This window comes from Eleutherodactylus coqui, chromosome 1 (genome assembly GCF_035609145.1).
Source record: "Eleutherodactylus coqui strain aEleCoq1 chromosome 1, aEleCoq1.hap1, whole genome shotgun sequence".
Classification (NCBI taxonomy): Eukaryota; Metazoa; Chordata; class Amphibia; order Anura; family Eleutherodactylidae; genus Eleutherodactylus; species Eleutherodactylus coqui.
The window spans coordinates 181,727,783-181,751,284 of record NC_089837.1 but is presented as its reverse complement, the minus strand read 5'-3'; the positions used below and the strand labels follow the sequence as shown (position 1 = coordinate 181,751,284).

General features: G+C 46.6%; 1 protein-coding gene across 7 annotated transcripts in view; it reads right to left on the bottom strand.

Annotated features, from left to right (window-relative positions):
• Positions 1-23,502, bottom strand: part of COL19A1 (collagen type XIX alpha 1 chain) — an 859,492-nt gene that overhangs the window by 250,923 nt on the left and 585,067 nt on the right. For 6 of the 7 annotated variants that reach the window (XM_066604267.1, XM_066604301.1, XM_066604294.1 and 3 more), the window contains one exon: positions 9,166-9,201. The exons of the other annotated variant lie outside the window; for it this stretch is intronic. In XM_066604267.1, coding sequence (XP_066460364.1) covers positions 9,166-9,201 — 36 coding nt within the window. The remainder of the gene's footprint in view (positions 1-9,165; positions 9,202-23,502) is intronic. 7 annotated transcript variants of the gene reach the window in all.

Here is a 23,502-nt window from a genome sequence, read left to right as displayed (position 1 = left end):
TTCAGTTTAATACACAGTATAGAGCTGAAGGAATTGTATAGACATACACACATTTGATTTGATACGTGCCATTAATATAATATAATGAAATATATTATGTTATGTTTTCTAAAGCTTAAATGGTTTTAAATCTCTGTCTAGAAGCATAAGTCTGATATATTGATATTTAACCAATGACATCTGTGATGTTTTGAAAAATTATGCCTATTTGCCTGTAGTTTTCTTCAATCAGCACTGGTATAAATCATGATCACATTTATCAAATAAAAGCTTTATACTTGCATTCTTTTTATTTTCATTCCTATTCGATAAAGTTTGACCAATAATCTCGACATCATTGCTACATGAAGTAAATGTTTGCATGTTTAATGCCGATGCTATTCATTTGAGTTTTGGGGGCTTTCTGTTTACACGTTCCTGGTACATTGGAAAGCAAGAATAATGGATTTTGCACTGTTCTTGACATTGAGTAGCATGGTGGCTCAGTGTTTAGCACTGGTATCTTGCAGTTCTGGGGTCCCAGTGATCAAATCTAACCAATGACAACATCTCCTTATGTTTGTGTGAGTTTCTTCCCATAGTTTCTTAAAAATTGTAAGCCCGATGGGCCAGAAACATACTATCAAGTGAAGTAAGGTGCTGCAGCATAGGCTATAAAAGTGATTATTATTGTAAGATCAGGTTCATCCCTTACCATTCTCAAATGGATTCAGATTAGCCACTGAATTATGGCTTTGTTATAAACTCATTATTAGAGATGAGCGAACGTACTCGTCCGAGCTTGATACTCGTTCGAGTATGAGCGTGTTCGAGATGCTCGTTACTCGAGGCAAGCACCATGCGATGTTCGAGTTACTTTCACTTTCATCTCTGAGACGTTAGCGCGCTTTTCTGGCCAATAGAAAGACAGGGAAGGCATTACAACTTCCCCCTGCGACGTTCAAGCCCTATACCACCCCCCTGCAGTGAGTGGCTGGCGAGATCAGGTGTCACCCGAGTATATAAGTCGGCCCTTCCAGCGGCTCGCCACAGATGCATTCTGACATAGCTCAGGGAAACTGCTGCTGATGCTGGAGCTGCTATAGGGAGAGTATTAGAAGTGATTTTAGGCTTCAAGAACCCCAACGGTCCTTCTTAGGGCCACATCTGACCGTGTGCAGTACTGTTGTTGCACATTTTTTTTTTGTATATCGGCCGTGCAGAGCATTGCGTCCTCAGTCTGCAGTAATTTTGCATAGTATAGGGCCAGTAGTGCTGAGGCAGGGACAGTGAAAAATGTGAAAGACATATATTGTCTATATAGGCAGTGGGCTTTTCCAAAAAAATTTGGGACAAAAAAATATATTTGGGCTGCCTGTGACTGTCCTGACTGTACTGCGTCTCTGCTGGGGGTAGTAGTCCTAATTAATACGCAGCCAGCTAAGTGTTACAGCGGAATAAGTTGGCGCTATACAAATAAAGATTATTAATATTATTATTATTACAGCAGGCTTGCGCAAAACTCTTTCCTGGCTCTGCGTTGCCCGTTACATCATTGCTGTCATCCTGTCCAGAGGGAAACAGTCTGCACTGCAGTAACTTTACATAGTATAGGGCCAGTAGTGCTGAGGCAGGGACAGTGAAAAACGTGAAAGACATATACTGTCTATATAGGCAGTGGGCTTTTCCAAAAAAAATTGGGACAAAAAAATATATTTGGGCTGCCTGTGACCGTCCTGACTGTACTGCGTCTCTGCTGGGGGTAGTAGTCCTAATTAATACGCAGCCAGCTAAGTGTTACAGCGGGCTTGCGCAAAATTCTTTCCTGGCTCTGCTGTGCGTTCCGTAAGCGAAGTCAGCCTCCAACCACAGGCCAATAAGCGGCACATTTAATTACAGCGTTCTGTTTCTGCACTACTGGTAATACACCATGCTGAGGGGTAGGGGTAGGCCTAGAGGGCGTGGACGCGGAGGCCCAAGTCAGGGTGTGGGCACAGGCCGAGCTCCTGATCCAGGTGTATTGCAGCCGACTGCTGCGGGATTAGGAGAAAGGCACGTTTCTGGCGTCCCCACACTCATCTCACAATTAATGGGTCCACGCAGTAGACCTTTATTAGAAAATGAGCAGCGTGAGCAGGTCCTGTCGTGGATGGCAGAAAGTGCATCCAGCAATCTATCGACCACCCAGAGTTCTGCACCGTCCACTGCTGCAACTCTGAATCCTCTGGCTGCTGCTCCTCCTTCCTCCCAGCCTCCTCACTCCATGAAAATGACACATTCTGAGGAGCAGGCAGACTCCCAGGAACTGTTCTCGGGCCCCTGCCCAGAATGGGCAGCAATGGTTCCTCTCCCACCAGAGGAGTTTGTCTTGACCGATGCCCAACCTTTGGAAAGTTCCTGGGGTCTGGGGGATGAGGCTGGGGACTTCCGGCAACTGTTTCAAGAGCTTTCAGTGGGTGAGGAGGACGATGACGATGAGACACAGTTGTCTATCACTCAGGTAGTAGTAATTGGAGTAAGTCCGAGGGAGGAGCGCACAGAGGATTCAGAGGAAAAGCAGCAGGACGATGAGGGGACTGACCCCACCTGGTTTGCTAAGCCTACTGAGGACAGGTCTTCAGAGGGGGAGGCAAGTGCAGCAGCAGGGCAGGTTGGAAGAGCCAGTGCGGTGGCCAGGGGTAGAGGCAGGGCCAGACCGAATAATCCACCAACTTGTTCCCAAAACGCCCCCTCGCGCCATGCCACCCTGCAGAGGCCGAGGTGCTCAAAGGTCTGGCAGTTTTTCACTGAAAGTGCAGACGAATAGTGGTGTGCAACCTTTGTCGCGCCAAGATCAGCCGGGGAGCCACCACCACCAGCCTCACCACCACCAGCATGCGTAGACATATGATGGCCAAGCACCCCACAAGGTGGGACGAAGGCCATTCACCGCCTCCGGTTTGCACCACTGCCTCTCCCCCTGTGCCTCAACCTGCCACTGAGATCCAACCCCCCTCTCAGGACACAGGCACTACCGTCTCCTGGCCTGCACCCACACCCTCACCTCCGCTGTCCTCGGCCCCATCCACTAATGTCTCTCAGCACACCGTCCAGCCGTCGCTAGCGCAAGTGTTTGATCGCAAGCGCAAGTACGCCGCCATGCACCCGCACGCTCAAGCGTTAAACGTGCACATAGCCAAATTGATCAGCCTGGAGATGCTGCCGTATGGGCTTGTGGAAACGGAAGCTTTCAAAAGCATGATGGCGGCGGCGGTCCCGCGCTACACGGTTCCCAGTTGCCACTACTTTTCCCGATGTGCTGTCCCAGCTCTGCACGACCATGTCTCCCGCAACATTGTACGCGCCCTCACCAACGCGGTTACTGCCAAGGTCCACTTAACAACGGACACGTGGACAAGCACAGTCGGGCAGGGCCACTATATCTCCCTGACGGCACATTGGGTGAATTTAGTGGAGGCTGGGACAGAGTCAGAGCCTGGGACCGCTCACGTCCTACCCACCCCCAGAATTGCGGGCCCCAGCTCGGTGGTGGTATCTGCGGCGGTGTATGCTTCCTCCACTAAACCACCCTCCTCCTCCTACGCAACCTCTGTCTCGCAATCAAGATGTGTCAGCAGCAGCACGTCGCCAGCAGTCAGTGTCGTGCGGCGTGGCAGCACAGCGGTGGGCAAGCGTCAGCAGGCCGTGCTGAAACTACTCAGCTTAGGAGAGAAGAGGCACACAGCCCACGAACTGCTGCAGGGTCTGGCAGAGCAGACCGACCGCTGGCTTGCGCCGCTGAGCCTCCAATCGGGCATGGTCGTGTGTGACAACGGCCGTAACCTGGTGGCGGCTCTGCAGCTCGGCAGCCTCACGCACGTGCCATGCCGGGCCCACGTCTTTAATTTGGTGGTTCAGTGCTTTCTGAAAAGCTACCCACTGTCAGACCTGCTCGGAAAGGTGCGCCGTCTCTGCGCACATTTCCGCAAATCCCACACGGACGCTGCCACCCTGCGCACCCTGCAACATCGGTTTCATCTGCCAGTGCACCAACTGCTGTGCGACGTGCCCACATGGTGGAACTCTACGCTCCACATGTTGGCCAGGCTCTATGAGCAGCGTAGAGCTATAGTGGAATACCAACTCCAACATGGGCGGCGCAGTGGGAGTCAGCCTCCTCAATTCTTTACAGAAGAGTGGGCCTGGTTGGCAGACATCTGCCAGGTCCTTGGAAACTTTGAGGAGTCTACCCAGATGGTGAGCGGCGATGCTGCAATCATTAGCGTCACCATTCCTCTGCCATGCCTCTTGAGAAGTTCCCTGCAAAGCATAAAGGCAAATGCTTTGCGCTCAGAAACGGAGGCGGGGGAAGACAGTATGTCGCTGGATAGTCAGAGCACCCTCCTGTCTATATCTCAGTGCGTTGAGGAGGAGGAGGAAGAGGTGGAGGAGCATGAGGAGGAGGGGGAAGAGACAGTTGGCCCACTGCTGAGGGTACCCATGCTGCTTGCCTGTCATCCTTTCAGCGTGTATGGCCTGAGGAGGAGGAGGAGTGATCTTCCTAGTGTTGCGTACAGGTACCCTGGCACACATGGCTGACTTCATGTTAGGATGCCTTTCTCATGACCCTTGCGTTACATGCATTCTGGCCACTACGGATTACTGGGCGTACACACTGCTCGACCCACGGTATAAGGAGAACCTTTCCACTCTCATACCCGAAGAGGAAAGGGGTTCGAGAGTGATGCTATACCACAGGACCCTGGTGGACAAGCTGATGGTAAAATTGCCATCCGACAGCGCTATTGGCCGAAGGCGCAGTTCCGAGGGCCAGGTAGCAGGGGAGGCGCGGAGATCAGGCAGCATGTACAGCACAGGCAGGGGAACACTCTCTAAGGCCTTTGACAGCTTTCTGGCTCCCCAGCAAGACTGTGTCACCGCTCCCCAGTCAAGGCTGAGTCGGCGGGAGCACTGTAAAAGGATGGTGAGGGAGTACGTAGCCGATCGCATGACCGTCCTCTGTGACGCCTCTGCCCCCTACAACTACTGGGTGTCAAAGCTGGACACGTGGCCTGAACTCGCGCTGTATGCCCTGGAGGTACTTGCTTGTCCTCCGGCTAGCGTCTTGTCAGAGAGGGTGTTTAGTGCGGCTGGGGGAATCATCACGGATAAGCGTACCCGCCTGTCAACCGACAGTGCCGACAGGCTTACACTCATAAAGATGAACAAAGCCTGGATTTCCCCAGACTTTTCTTCTCCACCAGCGGACAGCAGCGATACCTAAGCAATACGTAGGCTGCACCCGCGGATGGAAGCATCATTCTCTATCACCATCAAAAACGGGGACCTTTTAGCTTCATCAATCTGTGTATTCTATTCATCCTCCTCCTCCTGCTCCTCCTCCTGAAACCTGACGTAATCACGCCGAACGGGCAATTTTTCTTAGGCCCACAAGGCTCAGTCATATAATTTTTGTAAACAATTTTTATACGTTTCAATGCTCATTAAAGCGTTGAAACTTGCACCTGAACCAATTTTTATTTTAACTGGGCTGCCTTCAGGCCTAGCTACAAATTAAGCCACATTAACCAAAGCGATTAATGGGTTTCACCTGCACTCTTGGTTGGGCATGGGAAATTTTTCTGAGGTACATTAGTACTGTTGGTACACCAATTTTTTGGGGCCCTCGCCTACAGTGTAATCCAATTAATTTTTTGCCCACTTGCATTAAAGCTGACGTTACATCAGCTGTGCTGGGCACTGCAATGGGATATATTTATGTACTGCCGGTGGCCTCCTGGCACCCACCCATGCTGTCGGTCCACATGGAGTTGTAACTGCATGTGTCCACTTCTAAAGAATCCCAGTCTGACTGTGGCATGCAGTGTGGGCCGAAGCCCACCTGCATTTAACATGACATTACCTCAGCTGTGATGGGCAATGCAATGGGATATATTTATGTACCGCCGGTGGGTTCCAGGGAGCCACCCATGCTGTGGGTCCACACGGAGTTGTAACTGCATGTGTCCACTTGTAAAGAACCCCAGTCTGACTGGGGCATGCAGTGTGGGCCGAAGCCCACCTGCATTTAACATGACATTACCTCACCTGTGATGGGCAATGCAATGGGATATATTTATGTACCGCCGGTGGCTTCCTGGCACCCACCCATGCTGTGGGTCCGCAGGGAGTTGTAACTGCATGTGTCTACTTATAAAGAACCCCAGTCTGACTGGGGCATGCAGTGTGGGCTGAAGCCCACCTGCATTTAATCTGACGTTAGCTCTGCTGTCCAGGGCACTGCAATGGGATACATTGATGTACAGCCGGTGGGTTCCAGGGAGCCACCCATGCTGTGGGTGCACACGGAATTCCCATTGCGGAGTTGTACCTGCCTGTGACTATTTATAAAAAAACGCGGTCTGACTGGGGCATGCAGACACCTTGACAGAATGAATAGTGTGTGGCACATAAGTTCCCCATTGCTATGCCCACGTGTGCAGTTCCAGATGGAGGTGGCACAGGATTGGATTTCTCATTGCTTCTGTACAGCATTGTGGGCTATCGCCCCACCCCTTTTAAAGAGGGTCGCTGCCTAGCCGTGCCAACCCTCTGCAGTGTGTGCCTGCGGTTCCTCCTCATGGCAGACGCACTTATAAATAGACATGAGGGTGGTGTGGCATGAGGGCAGCTGAAGGCTGCGCAGGGACAATTTGGTGTGCGCTGTGGACACTGGGTTGTGCAGGGGGGGGGGGGTTGGGCAGCATGTAACCCAGGAGAAGTGGCAGCGGAGTGTCATGCAGGCAGTGATTGTGCTTTGTTGGAGGTAGTGTGGTGCTTAGCTAAGGTATGCATTGCTAATGAGGGCTTTTCAGAAGTAAAAATTGTTGGGAGGGGGGGGGCACTCTTGCCGCTATTGTGGCTTAATAGTGGGACCTGGGAACTTCATATGCAGCCCAACATGTAGCCCCTCGCCTGCCCTATCCGTTTCTGTGTCGTTCCCATTACTTTCTTGAATTGCCCAGATTTTCACAAATGGAAACCTTAGCGAGCATCGGCGATATACAAAAATGCTCGGGTCGCCTATTGACTCAATGGGGTTCGTTCTTCGAAACGAACCCTCGAGCATCGCGAAAATTTCGTCCCGAGTAACGAGCACCCGAGCATTTTGGTGCTCGCTCATCTCTACTCATTATAAATAAGACCTTCTATTGTCCCTTGTATTTTAGTACCTCATCATTTTCCAGATCTCTCCTTGCTTGGATCCAGGACAGACTTAAAATTTTTCACTTTGTTTGCTACAATTGCATCAAGACGAGATAATTCTCTGCAAAGATTAAACCAACCATGTCCAGCCTTAGCGACCCTTGTGGTTGCACATGGCGCCAACCACCAGGTTATAGTGGAGCATTGGGTAGATGTAGGTTGGGGGGAGATCACTCCCTTTAGTTCTGCCTGGCCAGATGATATTCCTCTGTGTGGCAGCAGTTCAATGAGCTACAGAAATCATTATTCTTCTGGCTCTGTCTCCTCCCCTCTTTTCTTTTGCCGTGCTGCATATCAACCCATTAGTGTCACCACCACAGAAGAAGTTCTGTTGTTATATTTATGTTATGAGCTTTGTTCAGGAGCTGTATTTATGTACTATACAATTGTACTATTACTAAATGTAATATTGTATCTAACTGCTGAGCTTGGTTTTAGCTGCATTTATGTACTAAGCTGTGTTCTGAATGTATGTACTGAGCTTGGTTCTAGTGCTGTATTTATGTAATGAGCTTAGTTCCGGTGCTGCAGATATTCACCGAGATGTTCTGATGTTGGCATGCTGCTATCTTTCTGCTTTCTACACAAGCAGAATACAGTGCAATATATATATATATTAAAAAATATATATATATATATATATATAATTTTTTTTCCCTGATGACAGGAGATGCCAAAAAAAAATTCAGCTCAGGGCGCCATCTAGGCCTGCACTGTCATCAATATGGATTTTAAATCTGCTGTCTTTAAAATGTTTGAATCACAAGCCAATCCTTTTAATTCATAGAGTATCATCTAATTCAATGTTTCTAGGCAGCATATTCTCTTTTGAAATACAATACACAAAAATAACCAAAGGCTATAGGAGCATTTAGATGGGACGAATGTCGGGCACCTGCACAGGAGCTAGTATTGCTGGCTCACAGCGGGACGACTGGAGAATATTTCTTTACTCGCTCTCCCCCGCCCCTCACCATTGACTTAACACAGCGGCCATTCAGTACTGAACAGCTGCTATTTACACTGAACGCTCATTGTTTTGCTCATCGTCCATTGTTTTTGCAGCATAACTGATGGACGTTGAGCTGAACAATGTTCGTCCAGTGTAAATAGCAGCCGTTCAGTACTGAATTGCTGCTATGTTAAGTCAATGGAGAGAAGTGGGGGAGCGTGAGGAGTGAAATTTACTGCAGCCTCCCCGCCCCCCTGCTGGTCACTCTGTGAGCGAGCCGGCGATACTAGCTCTCCTGCAACAGCACAGGAGCGAGTGTATGCGGAGACAAGTGTTGGGCATCGTTTGCCCAACGTTCGTCCTGTCTAAATGGGCCTTATGATAATAAGCTATGGTGCACATTCAAAACACAGCTTTCAAACAGTATGATTACCCCCTAGAAAGTTGTACCCTCTGTGTGAGCCCTCTGTGGTAAATGTACCTCAGGTTGAAAACCACAGATCTAGGCTAAATACAACTGTAATAAATATCGGCTATGAGAAATATTAGTGCTACATAGATTGTTAGCCTCTGGATGTAAGCAGGGACATTCTTGGAAAGGGAAAGGAATTTAAACAATAAGCGGGAAAGTTATTGCATGTTTTTTAGTCTTCCTAAGGATCTAGTCTAGGGTTTTCTAAATTCTATTAAACATTTCCAAGCAGAACTTCATCCAGCCATTGGTGCTAAGATCAGGATAAAATAATTCATTTGTGTGGCTGGCATTGATTATTTCCTAATCAAAGAATCTCTCTGTAATTTTTATTCTATATAAGTCCTACATCAGGGCAGCCGTTTTGAAATATGAGCAAGTAAATCCAATAATCCATAAAACACATTAAACGTTCAAAACAGATTGATTGACTTTCAATGCCAAAAAAGTTCAGTATGAAACCATTCTAAAAATGATACAATTTGTATCTCTAATAATATGTTCCAGTTTTACTCACAGGGTCACCTTTTTCTCCTTTGGTGTCAGACGTGGTCTGTAAGAGACACATGATGAATAGTTATTGCGCACAAATTCTCCATCAATTGGATATAAGAAGAACAATAATGAACGAGCACATTAAATAAAGGTGGTTTTCGAGATTTCGGGATTTAAAACTAGAGATGAGCGAGCGTATTCGGATAAGCACTACTCGCTCGAGTAATTGGCTTTATCCGAGTATCGCTGTGCTCGGGTCTAAAGATTCGGGTGCCGGCACAGAGCGGGGAGCTGCAGGGAAGAGCGGGGAGGAACGGAGGTAAGATCTCTCCTTCTCTCCCGCCCGCTCTCCCCTGCTCCCCGCTGCGACTCACCTGTCAGCCGCAGCGGCACCCGAATCTTTAGACCCGAGCACAGCGATACTCGGATAAAGCCAATTACTCGAGCGAGTAGTGCTTATCCGAGTACGCTCGCTCATGTCTATTTAAAACATATGTCTTTCTTGTACTTTTGTGTGCATGGTGGTCATAGTAACACATAGATATCCAGGAAAAACAATGAAGTTCCCAGCAGCACTGCAGCAATCCTTCAAGTAAAGCCAGGCAAGTAAAAAGTGCAAACGCCAGTATCAGAGCCCAAACCAGATAAGCTCAAAAAATGCAGTCCATGTAATTAGAATGACTGGCAGCAATCCAAGGTATGGAAAAATACAAATGCGTTTATTTACCCCATAACAAACAAGCAACGTTTCGGTCAACAGACCTTCCTCAAGCTCAATGCTCGAGGAAGGTCTGTTGACCGAAACGTTGCTTGTTTGTTATGGGGTAAATAAACGCATTTGTATTTTTCCATACCTTGGATTGCTGCCAGTCATTCTAATTACATAGTAACACATAGATATGCTGTCCCTTAATAGAGATCATCCGTGTATGCATTATTTACTATATGACTGTGCCAGATGCTTTTGGTGGATGTCATAAATTAGTAATCAGTAACTCATATGCTTCCATGTTAAAAAACGTATAGGTTTAAATGATATGTTATTTACTAGAAGGCACAAGAATGTATACTTTTAGCATCATGAATAATCAGAGTCCTTAAAGGGGTTACACAGGGAGGAGAAAATGTAACCAATCCAGTTCATGCCCAGTGGTACTGGTTCCTCCACTTTGGGCACAGCGGTGGCACCTAGACAAGTGGTATGGACCTCTCGTTGTCGGTGATGTCATTGCATTGGGCTTGCTGACTGGGTCATATCAATCTAAGCCAGCTACTTTTTTCTGTCTCTGTAATAGCTAGCTTAGTTACTGAAATGAGCTAGTCAGCCAGCCCGCTGTAGTGACCCCCTCTGTATCAAATGACCAGGTGTCACAACAAGGCTCAAAATGGTCCAGTGGACCTGAACTAGATCAGGAATATTTTTCTCTCACTGGTTAACCCACTTACCGTATATACCGGCATATAAGACGACTTTTGAACCCCGAAAAATCTGCTCTGAAGTCGGGGGTCGTCTTATACGCCGGTAATACAAAAAAAAAAGTGTAAAAAAAAAAAATCAGTACTTACCTCCCCCGGCGTTCTGTCGCGCTCCGGCAGGCTATCGCTCCCATCTGGTCCCGGCAGAACATTGCTTTCTGAATGCGGGGCTTGAAATCCCCGCCTCCAGAAAGCTAATACACACGTCGTCAGCCAGTTACAGCCATTCAATGACATCATTGAATGGCTGTGATTGGCTGAAGGCGCACGTGTGTTAGCAATCACACCCATTCAATGATGTCATTGAATAGTGTGATTGGCTGAAGCCACGTGTGTTTTAGCCAATCACAGCCATTCAATGATGTCATTGAATGGCTGTAACTGGCTGACGGCATGTGTATTAGCTTTCTGGAGGCGGGGATTTCAAGCCCCGCTTTTAAAAAGCAATGTTCTGCCGGGGACCAGATGGGAGCGATAGCCTGCCAGAGCGCGACAGAACGCCTGGGGAGGTGAGTACTGATTTTTTTTCTCCACTGTATTACCGGCGTATAAGGTGAAAGTTGGGGGGTCGTCTTATACGCCCCGTCGCCTTATACACCGGTATATACGGTAACCTTTTAAAGCCCAGGGCTAGTTTTTTTGCAGGGCCTATATTTTTTTTTTGGTACCATATAAGGTATCAAAAAACTAGGAAAAAAATGGGGAAAATGCAATTGTGCCATTTTTACGGAGCTTGTTTTCAAGTGTTCATGAGCAAGTCAGCCAGCCCGCTGTAATGTCAGTATCAAATGACCAGGTGTCGCAACAAGGCTCAAAATGGTCTTGTCTGCATTTACTACTTCTTCCCCTTTCTATAGCCTCCAACATCCTGTGAGCAGTGCATGATGGGGGAACAGGTGGGGAAGCATTGTGCTGTATTGCTCATGTACAGTTCACAGTGCCAGAGGGTTCTATCTGTCTGCTTCAGTAGGCTTTCTATGGCCCTCTGAGTAAGAGGAAGGTAGGTGATAGTAAGTCGCAGGACCTGTGAGCTGTGGGCAGAGTTACAGCACTAGCTTCTTTCTTTTATTGTACAATGATGAGACCTCATTCTTGCTGTAAGTTTTTGTCCTGTTTCTCCAACATAGAGCCCCCCCAATAGGATATTGAGTGCACAGAATTCTCTGCACAACATTGGATGTAGAATATGTGAATATCCCAGGGTTCCTATTGTCCTGCTGTGTGTTGGAAATCCATATCATGTCTGGGGTCAGTATATGTGAGTAGGCTTTGCAGCTCCTTACACTGCAGGGATAAATTCATTTTTGTGTATCTGAGGGCAGCACACTCTGTATCATAAAGTTCCTCAAATTTAGAGATTGTAACACAGAAGGGGATGGTCTGGGAATATGGTTTTCAGACGGTCATCTTTGTGTAGAGTAGGATGTAGTTTTCTTGCAGTTTTCCTTAATACCTCTAGCTGTGGATTGTAGGTAAACTATTGTTTTTTCCCCTTCTCTGTGTATTGGAGTAGTTGGCTTCTGGGTACCCTGGTGGCTCTGATAATAGGATCATCAATTCAGGTGGGATAGTAGCCCTCATTTAAGAATGTCCTTTTAAAATGGTATAAATGTTTTTCCATGTTAGTTGGGCTAGAGCAGATCCAGTTATATTTGATGGCCTGGATTTAGACAATGGACTTTTCAATGTGTTTGGGGTGAAGCAGTCCCATCTGAGGCATGTGGACTAATCAATAAGTGTTCGGTACAAGGATGTCTGTATTGAGTTTTTTGAAGTTTTTATGGTAGTGTCCAAAAAGTAAATTTTTGTATATGAGTAGCTCACTGTCAGGCTTATGGTGGGGTGAAATGCCTTCAATTTCTCATACAATTTTATTAGTTCTTGTTCAGAGTCAGTCCAGATGATTATAATATCATCTATATAGTGGAAATAGGCCAATAGTTTAATGGAGCAGGAGGCCAGGAAGTCACTCTCCAGTTTTGCAATGAAAAGGTTGGCGTATTGTGGTACTATATTACTACCTACGGCAGTTCCTGTGAGTTGCAGATATATTTCTTTGCAAAAAGAGAAATAGTTGTGCATGAGGATAAATCTTAAGAATTTTAACACAGATTCAAAGGCAATGCCATTAGTCTCAAGGTGAACCTGGCAGGTGTTTAGTCCATCCGGGGGTGGGATGTTGGAATATAAGGATTCCACATCCATGATGGCCAGGATGGCACCATTGGGGAGGGGACCTCTGGTTGAGTAGGTTAGCGGTGTCCTGTAAGTAGCTGTTTGTATTTCTCACCAGTGGTTAAAGGACACTGTATACCCATTCTGAGATTACTACAGTGAGGATTCCCAAATCTGAGATAATCAGCCTCCCTGGATTACCAGGTTTGTGTATTTTGGGAAGCATGTAGAATATTCCAACCCTGGGGTTCTCAGGTGCAAAAGTTTTGTGGACTCCACAGACAGACTTCTACTGACCCTTCTCAACTCCCTCATATACTACCCCAAACTGGACCAAGTCGGGTCTTGATCCAGTTTGGTGTAGTATCTGGTGTCAGTCAGCTGTCTGTCTGCTTTCATGTAGTCTGATGTGTTCATGATGACTATAGGATCATTTTTACTGCAGGCCTAACGGTCATCTCCTAGTTGTTTTTGAGGATATATATGACCCTTCTTTCTGTACATTGATATTAAATGCTTCCTTTTTCTGCTTATCCAGTATGATAGATTGCACCACCCGACTAAATGAGTCTATATATTTGTCCAAAGTGGGATTGCGATTAGGAGGGGGTGTCCAATCAATTTTCTTTTTGGCCCCTAGTTTCTCCCGTGTTTTGGTGCTTGAAAGTCCTGTCTCCTCTAGTTCTAGATTCTTGAAGTATTCTCCCATGTCACTGCAGAGTTCTGTTTATTAAGTAGTTTAGTAGAATTGAATGCAAGTCCCCTGTAGAGCACACTGAGCATCAAGATTAGTGGGTTTGTGAGATGAGAGGTTAATGGCGCAGCTGACTTTACCTATGTCTGTGTCCTTTTGGGGGGGTTTTCTTCCATCTTGCCAAACTAAGGGTGTTCTTGATTGGTGTTTGGGAAGAGCCTATGCTTTGACTCAAAAGTCTGTGAAGTTTCTTTTCCACAACAGGACTATAAGGTCCATGGGACATTCACATACATCCAATGTTGAATAACTGATTGTGTGCACTCAATGTCATATTGGGGTGCTTTATGTTGTAGAAACAGGGCGAAAACTTGAAGCAACGATGAGATCTCATTGCCAAATAATTAAACAAAGAAAGGCGCAGTTACCTGTGTTACCAACAGTCGACTAATGTACTCCTCCGCTCATCCTGTTCTGTCATTGTTTTAAGTGCAAATTAATTGCATAATATCTGTGCCTTTTTATGTGTATATATGTATATACACTGTGCATGCCTATTCAGATGTATCCTATTATGACTGATGAAGAACCCTAAATAGATTTGAAAGCTTGCTATAACATCATGTATTTTTGTTAGCCATTAAAAGGTATCATATCTACAAGATTACTTTATTTCTCTTACTGAGAACAATCACACTTCACTTTGGTATACCTATGCATTACATAAAAGCACATGGCACAAAAAGTCTCACTGTATCCCCAACCTTAGAAGCAGTAATAATGCCTTGATATGACAATAAATTGGTCAATTCACGTGATGGACGTTGATGCCAGATGGCTGTATTTCGTACTTCAGTACAATTAGACCATATGCATATAGCAATGCTGATAGTACTGCGACTCCTGGCAGCACATGGAGTCTCTGTGAAGACATAAACTCTCCATTTGCCACTATATTGTGCCTTTAGACGGCACTGTGTCCTTCCCAAGAAATAATGCTTGCAGAAAAAATACCTCTGTAATACACCATACAAGATTTCTTATACATCACTGATGGGGGCCAAGAGGGGCTGAAGGAGTTAATATATGTTGTTTATCAAAATGAATATATATGTTGCTTATCAATCCATTTTAGCAAAATGAATATATTGCAAATATTTTGTATGTGTACAGAACTCATGACTATTGAGACACAAGCTCTGCAGAGCTGACCTATTGGAATCAGGAAGTTCCAAGAGCAGATGTCTCGGGATTTAGCAAGACATGGCCTAACCGCAAAGAGGTTGCTAGCTCTCTCTGTCTAAAAATAATGTGCTTGTCTAAAAGTCATGTGAAATCAGCTATTTCTTAAATGTCATATATCACAAGTTTTTGTTGAATGATTAAGTCATATGTTTTTGTCAGATGTATGTGAAATCACGAGGTTATTCCCTGTTTTACCACAAGTCGCGTCCCTGCGAGGACGATCTTCTATAAAAGCCAAGAGATACAGACAATAAAATAGAGTTCATTGTTTCACCATATACCTTGTGTAATGGTCAATGCTTTGACTCTCAAAAGAGCGCTCCTACGTAGGTCAATTTGGAAGCGGACAACATCACTGACCAGTCTGTTTGTACAGACTAACCCTCGACAGTTTTTGGCGCCCAACGTGGGGCGGGGCTTACCTTTACGGGACATCGCAACCAGTAGACTGAAACAAACTCCTGGCCCGTTGACGTGGATACTGGATCCTGAGACCCCAGACTGAAAACACCGGTGTAGAGGTAAGAGCTTATCTTACTATTATACAGTCTGGATTCTTTAGATCTGTGTGTCTCTAACGGACTAGAGGTTGGTTGTTGCCTGTTTCCTATATTTTCTGCCCCGTCCATATTTTAGAGTGAATAAGTTCATTTAACTGTCCTAGACGGAAGAACTCACTCATTGGGACTTAAAGAGTCATGTTGTCTGTATTGGAGATTGAAATAATTGTTATTGTTATAGTCTCATTTCTGGCAGTCATATTGTTACTCTGGATCTGTTATAATATTACTAAAAGTTCCCTAAGAGGCGAAGTCTGGTCTCCCCTGAATCCTAGTGTTTGAAGTTGACCACGTTTTAGTTCTGTAAATCTATTCCGGGACAGGGAACTGTGTGTTCCCAGATAATCTCAGTGATTATCTTAGTTTACTGTGTGAAATATACGTCCTGTATACTTAGTGAAGAATAGTTGGAAGTGGTCAAGATGGGTTCTGAACAATCTAAGATATATCAGACTCCTATTGAAATAATTAAAGATAGAGAAGGGGAGGACATTTGCAGACAAGCCTATAAAGTTTACAAATGTATAGGCCTTAAGAAGGCGGGAACATTCAATTATGAATTTTGGTCACAATATGAGGATAAGCATAGAAAGGAAATAAGAAATAAGGGTTTGGAAAAGGGCATGAAGGCCATCCTGGACTGCTCTAAAACAGCAGAAGACGAACACTGGGACTCCGAGTCCCGAGGCGAGGGCATTTTAGTTTATTGTCCTATGGCCCGGCCACCAATAGACGTTCCCATGGAAACCCCTACGGTTCCATTAGTCTCTCCTGTCGTCCCGGCCGCTCCACCAATGTCTCCAAATAATCCCTTTAATTCTCTGTATCCCAATTTGCCGCCCCTGCCTCCTACGTATCCACAGGCTACTGCCCAGATGGATACACCTCCCTACAGCCCTTAATCAGGATCCCCGGGCCCTGAAGTAAATAGAGGTCCGGCTTGGGATTGTCCACGTTGTGGTCAACAGAATGCCTGTTTTAGAGAACTCTGTACGGTATGTGGGACTCCACGTCGCAGGGATCAGTGTAGACAACCGGTTCCCTTATTCCCCGTTACAACCGTTAGAACCAAACAGACCGAGTCCACCATTGGGCAGGGTCAGACAAGAGGACACCGACAGACCATCGTCTTCTAATGACAGACCCACGGACGCACATAGACCAACTCCCGGGTCTACAGTCACTACATGGCGACCCTGGAGCGCCACAGACCAGATGGCACTGTGTCAGCAACTGCCCGATCCCCAGACAGAGCCAGCAGCTTTCCATAGAAAGTTGGAAGTCATACAGAAAAACTACTCTGCCACTTGGACAGATATGGAATGTCTTATGAATGTAAAATGTCCTCTGGGCCTTTACAATAGTATTGCTCAATTTTGTGGTCTTGAAGATCGCCCAGATGACCCCCAGACATTACTTAGTGGTACTCAATATGTGGACAAGGTTAAAGCCTGGTTTAAGGATAAAGCCCAAGAGAGACGTACAGCCCTAACCCAGTGTAGACAGAACAAGGGCGAGTCTATTGAATGTTACTTTGGCCGTTTAGAGGAAGTAGGCAGAGATCTGGGTTTATATGATTGTCCAAAAGCAATACGTAATGCTGCTTTTTGTGAAGCCTTTATGCAAGGAATAGATAAGTGCCTGTCTGACCGCTTTAAAGCATGTACCCCCGATTGGCGACAGGCCAGACCGCGTGATCTATATAAGAAAGCTGTAGGATTTGTCATGGACACAGAAGACCACGCAAAGGGTGTTATGGTTAAACATTACACCATGGAGGGGGACACAGTCCGACTTAACGACCCCAGGCGGGAGACCCGTAAGTGTTATAACTGCGGGAAGACTGGACACTTGGCCCGTAATTGTAGAGCCCCTAAACGCCCTAGACAGAACACGTCAGACGAAAGGGGGCAACAGGGAAGTACGGCCAATACCACATCATCCCGCCCACAGGGAAATAACGGGTATACCAATTACCAATGAAGGTCTGGCACTCCTTCCCCCGTGTCCCTTATAGTTACTGACACACGTGGGCCACAAATTTTTCAGCCTCTAAAAATCCAGGGAAAGGAGGTGCCCTTTTTAATTGACACAGGGGCCACTAAATCATGTGTCAGTACCTCACAAGTCAATGACCTTAGTATTCCCCTCTCAGACTCCATAGCCATAGCCGTTGGAGTGTCCGGTGAACCAACACCCATGCGTGAGACCGAGCCCATAGAAGTCTCCTTTCAAGGGTCACGAGTCCTCACTCGCTTCCTGGTGTCACCCGCTGGGGATTGCATCATGGGAACCGATGTGATGGGACCCCTGGGGTGCTGCATTCAGCTCCATCCTTCCGGTGAGGCTCATGTCAGTACCTCTGCGGCCGACCACCAAGTATTCTGTCTCATGGCAGCAGACTTGGTCACTCCGCCTCCACGTACCCCCAGTCATGGTATATCTCAAAGATGGGGAAAAAGCCCCCATGATTCGCCAGTATCCCCTAGCCATGGCACAGGAAGACGCAATAGCCTCCACTATTACAGAGTTATGTGCCTTGAATGCTTTAAAACCTTGCGTCTCACCCGCTAACACGCCACTCTTCCCGGTTAAAAAGAAAGGCAAGAAAGGCGAACCTGATACCTACCGGATGGTTCACGATCTAAGAGAAATTAATAAGGTGACCATCCTAGAAACACCTCTGGTCCCCAATCCCTACACTCTGTTGTCCACCATACCTTCCGGAACCTGTTGGTACACTCTGGTCGATCTCGCCAATGCCTTCTTTTCCGTCCCGCTCCACCCCGATTGCCAGTACCTGTTTGCCTTCACGTTCCGAGGAAAACAGTACTGTTGGACTGTTCTACCACAAGGGGCGCAAAACAGCCCAAATCAATTCACCCGATGTATGATGCTTGTACTTGACGCATGGACGGTCCCACCAGGTGTGGCCCTGCTTCAGTATGTTGATGATCTCCTACTCTGTGCACCGGACAGACCTACCTGCGTTGCGGCCTCACTCAGCCTCCTTTGTTTTCTTGCAGACAGCGGGTGTAAAGCCAGTAAAGACAAATTACAGTTTTGCAAATCTCATGTTGTGTTTCTTGGTCACTGCCTAGGTCCTGGTACAAAACACCTCACGCCAGAACGTACCAAGGTGGTGGAGGACATGCCACTCCCCGCCTCCCATGCTCAGTTGCGGACATTTCTGGGGTTAGTTTCATATTGTCGGCCGCGGATTCGCTCTGCCTCCATGACCATGCAGTCTCTGTACGACTGCCTGAGTTCTAAGCCATTTGCTTTGTCTCCGGAAGCCGAGTCAGCTTTCCATCAGCTGAAAATACAGATCACCAGTGCTCCAGCACTGGGTCTGCCAGACTATGATAAACCCTTCCAGATGTTCGTGACTGAGATGGCGGGACATGCTACTGCCGTCCTCACACAAGAGCATGGTGACAAAAAGCGCCCTGTAGCATACTACAGTGCACATCTTGACGCAGTAGCCAGGGGTTCACCCTCCTGTGTAAGAGCAGTTCTGGCTGTACAAGCACTACTTGAGAAAGCTTCTGAGGTGGTCCTAGACTACCCTCTTGTGGTCCTCACGCCCCATGACGTACATGGAATTCTGACACAGGTGAGCCGTAGACATCTGTCTCTTGCTAGACAGGTCAAAATGGAACTTGCAGTACACTCTTCATCCAATGTCTCATTTCAACGTTGCACAACTTTGAATCCGGCCACCATACTGCCATTAGGTGACACTGATTCAAATGGGGGAGTAAGCACAGGGGATCAACTTTTTGTCAATTCCCTAGGCGAAGAGGAAGCTTTTGACACCGAGCACCAGCATGACTGTGCTGCTCTGATGGAGCAGGAGACAGCTGGATTTGCTCATGTCACAGATAAGCCACTCCTGAACCCCCACCTTGAAATGTTTGTGGATGGATCACGATACCAGAATGAGATGGGCAGATTTGTGACAGGGTTTGCTGTAGTATCAATGAATGAAGTACTGATAGGCCGCGCCTTGCCCCCACATATGTCAGCACAGGAAGCGGAGCTGTGCGCTCTGACCAAGGCCTGCAAGTTAGCCCGGGGAGTCACTGCTAATATCTACACAGACTCCAGGTACGCGTTTGGCATTGCGCATGACTATGGGCCGATTTGGCGCACGCGGAGCTTCCTAACAGCTCAAGGCAGACCGATAAAGAATGGTGAGGCAGTAAGTAGTTTAATGTCAGCTATCATGCTCCCGAAGCAGGTAGCCATAATAAAGGTAAAGGCACACACCCAAGGGGACTCCTTGGAAAGCAGAGGCAACGAGAAGGCAGACGGAGCAGCTAAGGCTGCAGCCGTGCTGGACTGGAGGGCACCCGTGTGCAGAGTTCAGACCAGGTCCTGCCCAGCGGAGGAGGATCCTGATCCCCCTGCCAAGGACCAGACCCTCTCTGTCCCACCACAGAAGGAGGTGGACCTACTCCCCTCAGGTCAAGAGCAGGAGCGCTGGGCAAGTGCAGGGGCAGTAAAAGGAAATGAAGGTTGGATGATGGGTTCCCGTATGTGTTTACCTGCGGCTGCCTATCCTAGTATGGCCCTTTTGGCTCATGGAAAGGTGCACGCTTCTCGTAATACCATGGTAGCCCTGGTGGAGAAAATGTGGTACGCTCCGGGATTTGACAGGATGGCAAAGGCATACGTCAAGGCTTGTGAAATCTGTGCACTACACAACCCCGGTCAAGTAGTAAAGACCCCTCGGAAGTGCACTCCGCGACCTTTGTACCCCTTCCAGAGACTACAGATAGATTACATCCAGCTGCCCAGGTCAGGAAGGTATGAGTATGTCCTGGTATGCATTGACCTCTTTTCTGGGTGGGCTGAGGCCTACCCGGTCCCGAAGGCCACTGCCCAGGCCACTGCAAAAAAACTTGTGTCAGAGTTAGTGTGCAGATTTGGGGTACCAGAGACCATTGAGAGCGACCGTGGTACTCACTTCACTGGTGAGGTAATGAAGGAAGTCATGTCCGCCTTAGGAGTAGAGCAGGCCTTTCACACCCCCTATCATCCACAGAGCTCCGGAAAAGTAGAAAGACTCAATGGCACCCTCAAACTTAAGATACAGAAAGCCATGGTTGAAACAGGAAAACCTTGGCCCGAGTGCCTACCTCTGGCCCTCTACTCAGTACGGACCACGCCAAATAGGAAAACAGGACTGTCTCCTTATGAGATTCTCTTTGGCTCCGTGCCCAGGTTAGGACTGTATCACCCCCAAGCTCTATCCCTGGGTCATGATAAAATTACTTCCTTTGTGCAGGACTTATGCCAAAAGCTAAAAATAACACACGACCTAGTTTTCTCTTCTATTCCAGACCCTGATAGTTTGGAAGGATCCCACTCTCTGAATCCCGGAGATTGGGTGGTGGTAAAGAGACACGTCAGAAAGACTTTGGAACCTCGCTTTGACGGACCATACCAAGTGCTGTTAACCACTCCCACCTCGGTCAAGCTAGAAGGCAAACCCACTTGGATCCATGCCTCACACTGCAAGAAAGTTCCAACGCCTCAGCACCACGAGGGGGGTGGAGAATAAGCCCAACCCAGGGTGGGGGAGGGGGATGGCAACCTGGACACCAGCATTGATAGTCTGGATAGGTGTATTATTTACCCTTTGTTTTCTTGGACTACTCTCTTTTCGGGACAATTCCTCATCAACTGTCGATGTAAGAAGAAGATGGACTGTTTGGGCGGAAGGACACCCCAACATGTGGGAATACTTTGCAAAAGACGTACTGAATATTTCCCACATGTGCATGCCCAACCTTCGGAGTGGGGAAGATATTTTACGGACTTGCTTACTGTCTATCCCCACTCCAATAAAGACACTTCGCGATATATATTCAATAGTGCATAACGATAGTGATGTGGAAGAGAGCAATGTTATTCAGGAAAATACCTTTCTTAATGTATATGAATATTGTCCCCACTGTGATGCGGTCGAACATACACTTTGGTCTAATATGACTCGTTTCCGGGTCAGGAATGTCGCTCCGGCTGAGGTATGCTATAACTTCACGTGTAATAAAGAACATATGGGAGGTTGTGCGCAGAGAACCAGGGTGACTAGTGATTCCCAGAGACTCTGTAATCGCACAGTCGAGCAATGTAGAAAGGTACATACTCCTATGCTTTGCAACCACACAGTCCGAAGCCCCAGCCATTTTAGGCACGTCAAATTACCATTAGGCTGGGTCCTGTCCTGCGGTAACCTGACTTACACATGTATTCCAGCTAACCTGACCGGAGGTCCCTGCTCCCTAGCTAGATTAAGTATACTAATGTACCAAAAACCTAGCAGCCCACAACTCACCAACAGACAAAAGAGGGAGGTAGAAGGACTGGATAGCAACTGTGAAGGACCACCCACTCTACTTAGCTACTCAGAACATACGGCACTGGCAGTCAGTATTGTGGGTGTTCCCGGGTTGGCACAATATAACGCAAGAGTAATCAATGGATTAGCATGCGATATGGTAAAGGGCCTGAATGCTACATCACAGGCCTTGGACCTCCTCCTACTAGACATACAAGGAGTCAGGAAGGCAGCTTTACAAAATAGGGCCGCCATAGATTACCTGTTGCTCGCAGTAAACCACGGATGTGAGGAATTTGAGGGGATGTGTTGTTTCAACCTCTCTGATCACTCAGAATCCATTCACCAAAAGATCAATACCTTGGGTAAAATAGCTACTAGCATAAAACAGAATAAAGACCAGGGATGGTTTAGTTTTCTTAACCCTGCAAATTGGTTTTCTGGTCTGGGAGGATGGTTCATGGGAATCCTACAAAGTATAGTACAGATAATTGTCATGCTGTTGTGTATATATATAGTAATCAAAGTCATAATCTCTTGTGTGAGCAAATGTACGGCAAAAGCCTTTACAGCCCCTGTGTAGGCCGACCCCCTGCTGGAGGTAGGCAGAACATACGGCGGTTCCTTCCAGTCTTGTCACTAGGTAGTGTAGGGTCAGGGTAACGCGACCTGGATGTGTTCACCATTAGGACTATCTCCAGGAGGGACATTGGTGTGGGTGAAGATTAGGGAATCCCCTGCCGTGCGTACCTGTGCACGCTACTAGTATTGTAACATCATACTAGAGACGCCTTATATGGGCTAGTCGACCAATAGGACCTACCTCGACTATGACTTTTCAAAATAGAACTGGACCCTGTGTGTGTCTTCCTGATGTCCAAAATGGGGGAATGATGGGGGCCAAGAGGGGCTGAAGGAGTTAATATATGTTGTTTATCAAAATGAATATATATGTTGCTTATCAATCCATTTTAGCAAAATGAATATATTGCAAATATTTTGTATGTGTACAGAACTCATGACTATTGAGACACAAGCTCTGCAGAGCTGACCTATTGGAATCAGGAAGTTCCAAGAGCAGATGTCTCGGGATTTAGCAAGACATGGCCTAACCGCAAAGAGGTTGCTAGCTCTCTCTGTCTAAAAATAATGTGCTTGTCTAAAAGTCATGTGAAATCAGCTATTTCTTAAATGTCATATATCACAAGTTTTTGTTGAATGATTAAGTCATATGTTTTTGTCAGATGTATGTGAAATCACGAGGTTATTCCCTGTTTTACCACAAGTCGCGTCCCTGCGAGGACGATCTTCTATAAAAGCCAAGAGATACAGACAATAAAATAGAGTTCATTGTTTCACCATATACCTTGTGTAATGGTCAATGCTTTGACTCTCAAAAGAGCGCTCCTACGTAGGTCAATTTGGAAGCGGACAACATCACTGACCAGTCTGTTTGTACAGACTAACCCTCGACATCACTAAGAAAAAGAGCCCCCATATGACTAAATATGAAATCAAAGGCATGGGCAGGTACATAGATTTCTATGGATGCTGTTTTATCGATCTGTACAGCACAGATCCATAATATTGCTGCATGCATGAACCCTAAGGGCAATTCAACTGTGCTATTTTCTCTGCATTTCATCTTTTTTAATTACTGTAAAGTAATTTGCAATAATAAAAAAAGTTTTGAAACTTACTACAACAAAAATAGTATGTATGTTCCTTTGTTCTATTTGTTTAATTAGGATGCATTTTAAGATAAAAACAATTCAGTGTATTTTATTTTGGGGCTGGCTGTTTCATGAATACTGATAAATAAAAAATAAAGAATACCATTTAACATCTGCTATGTCATTC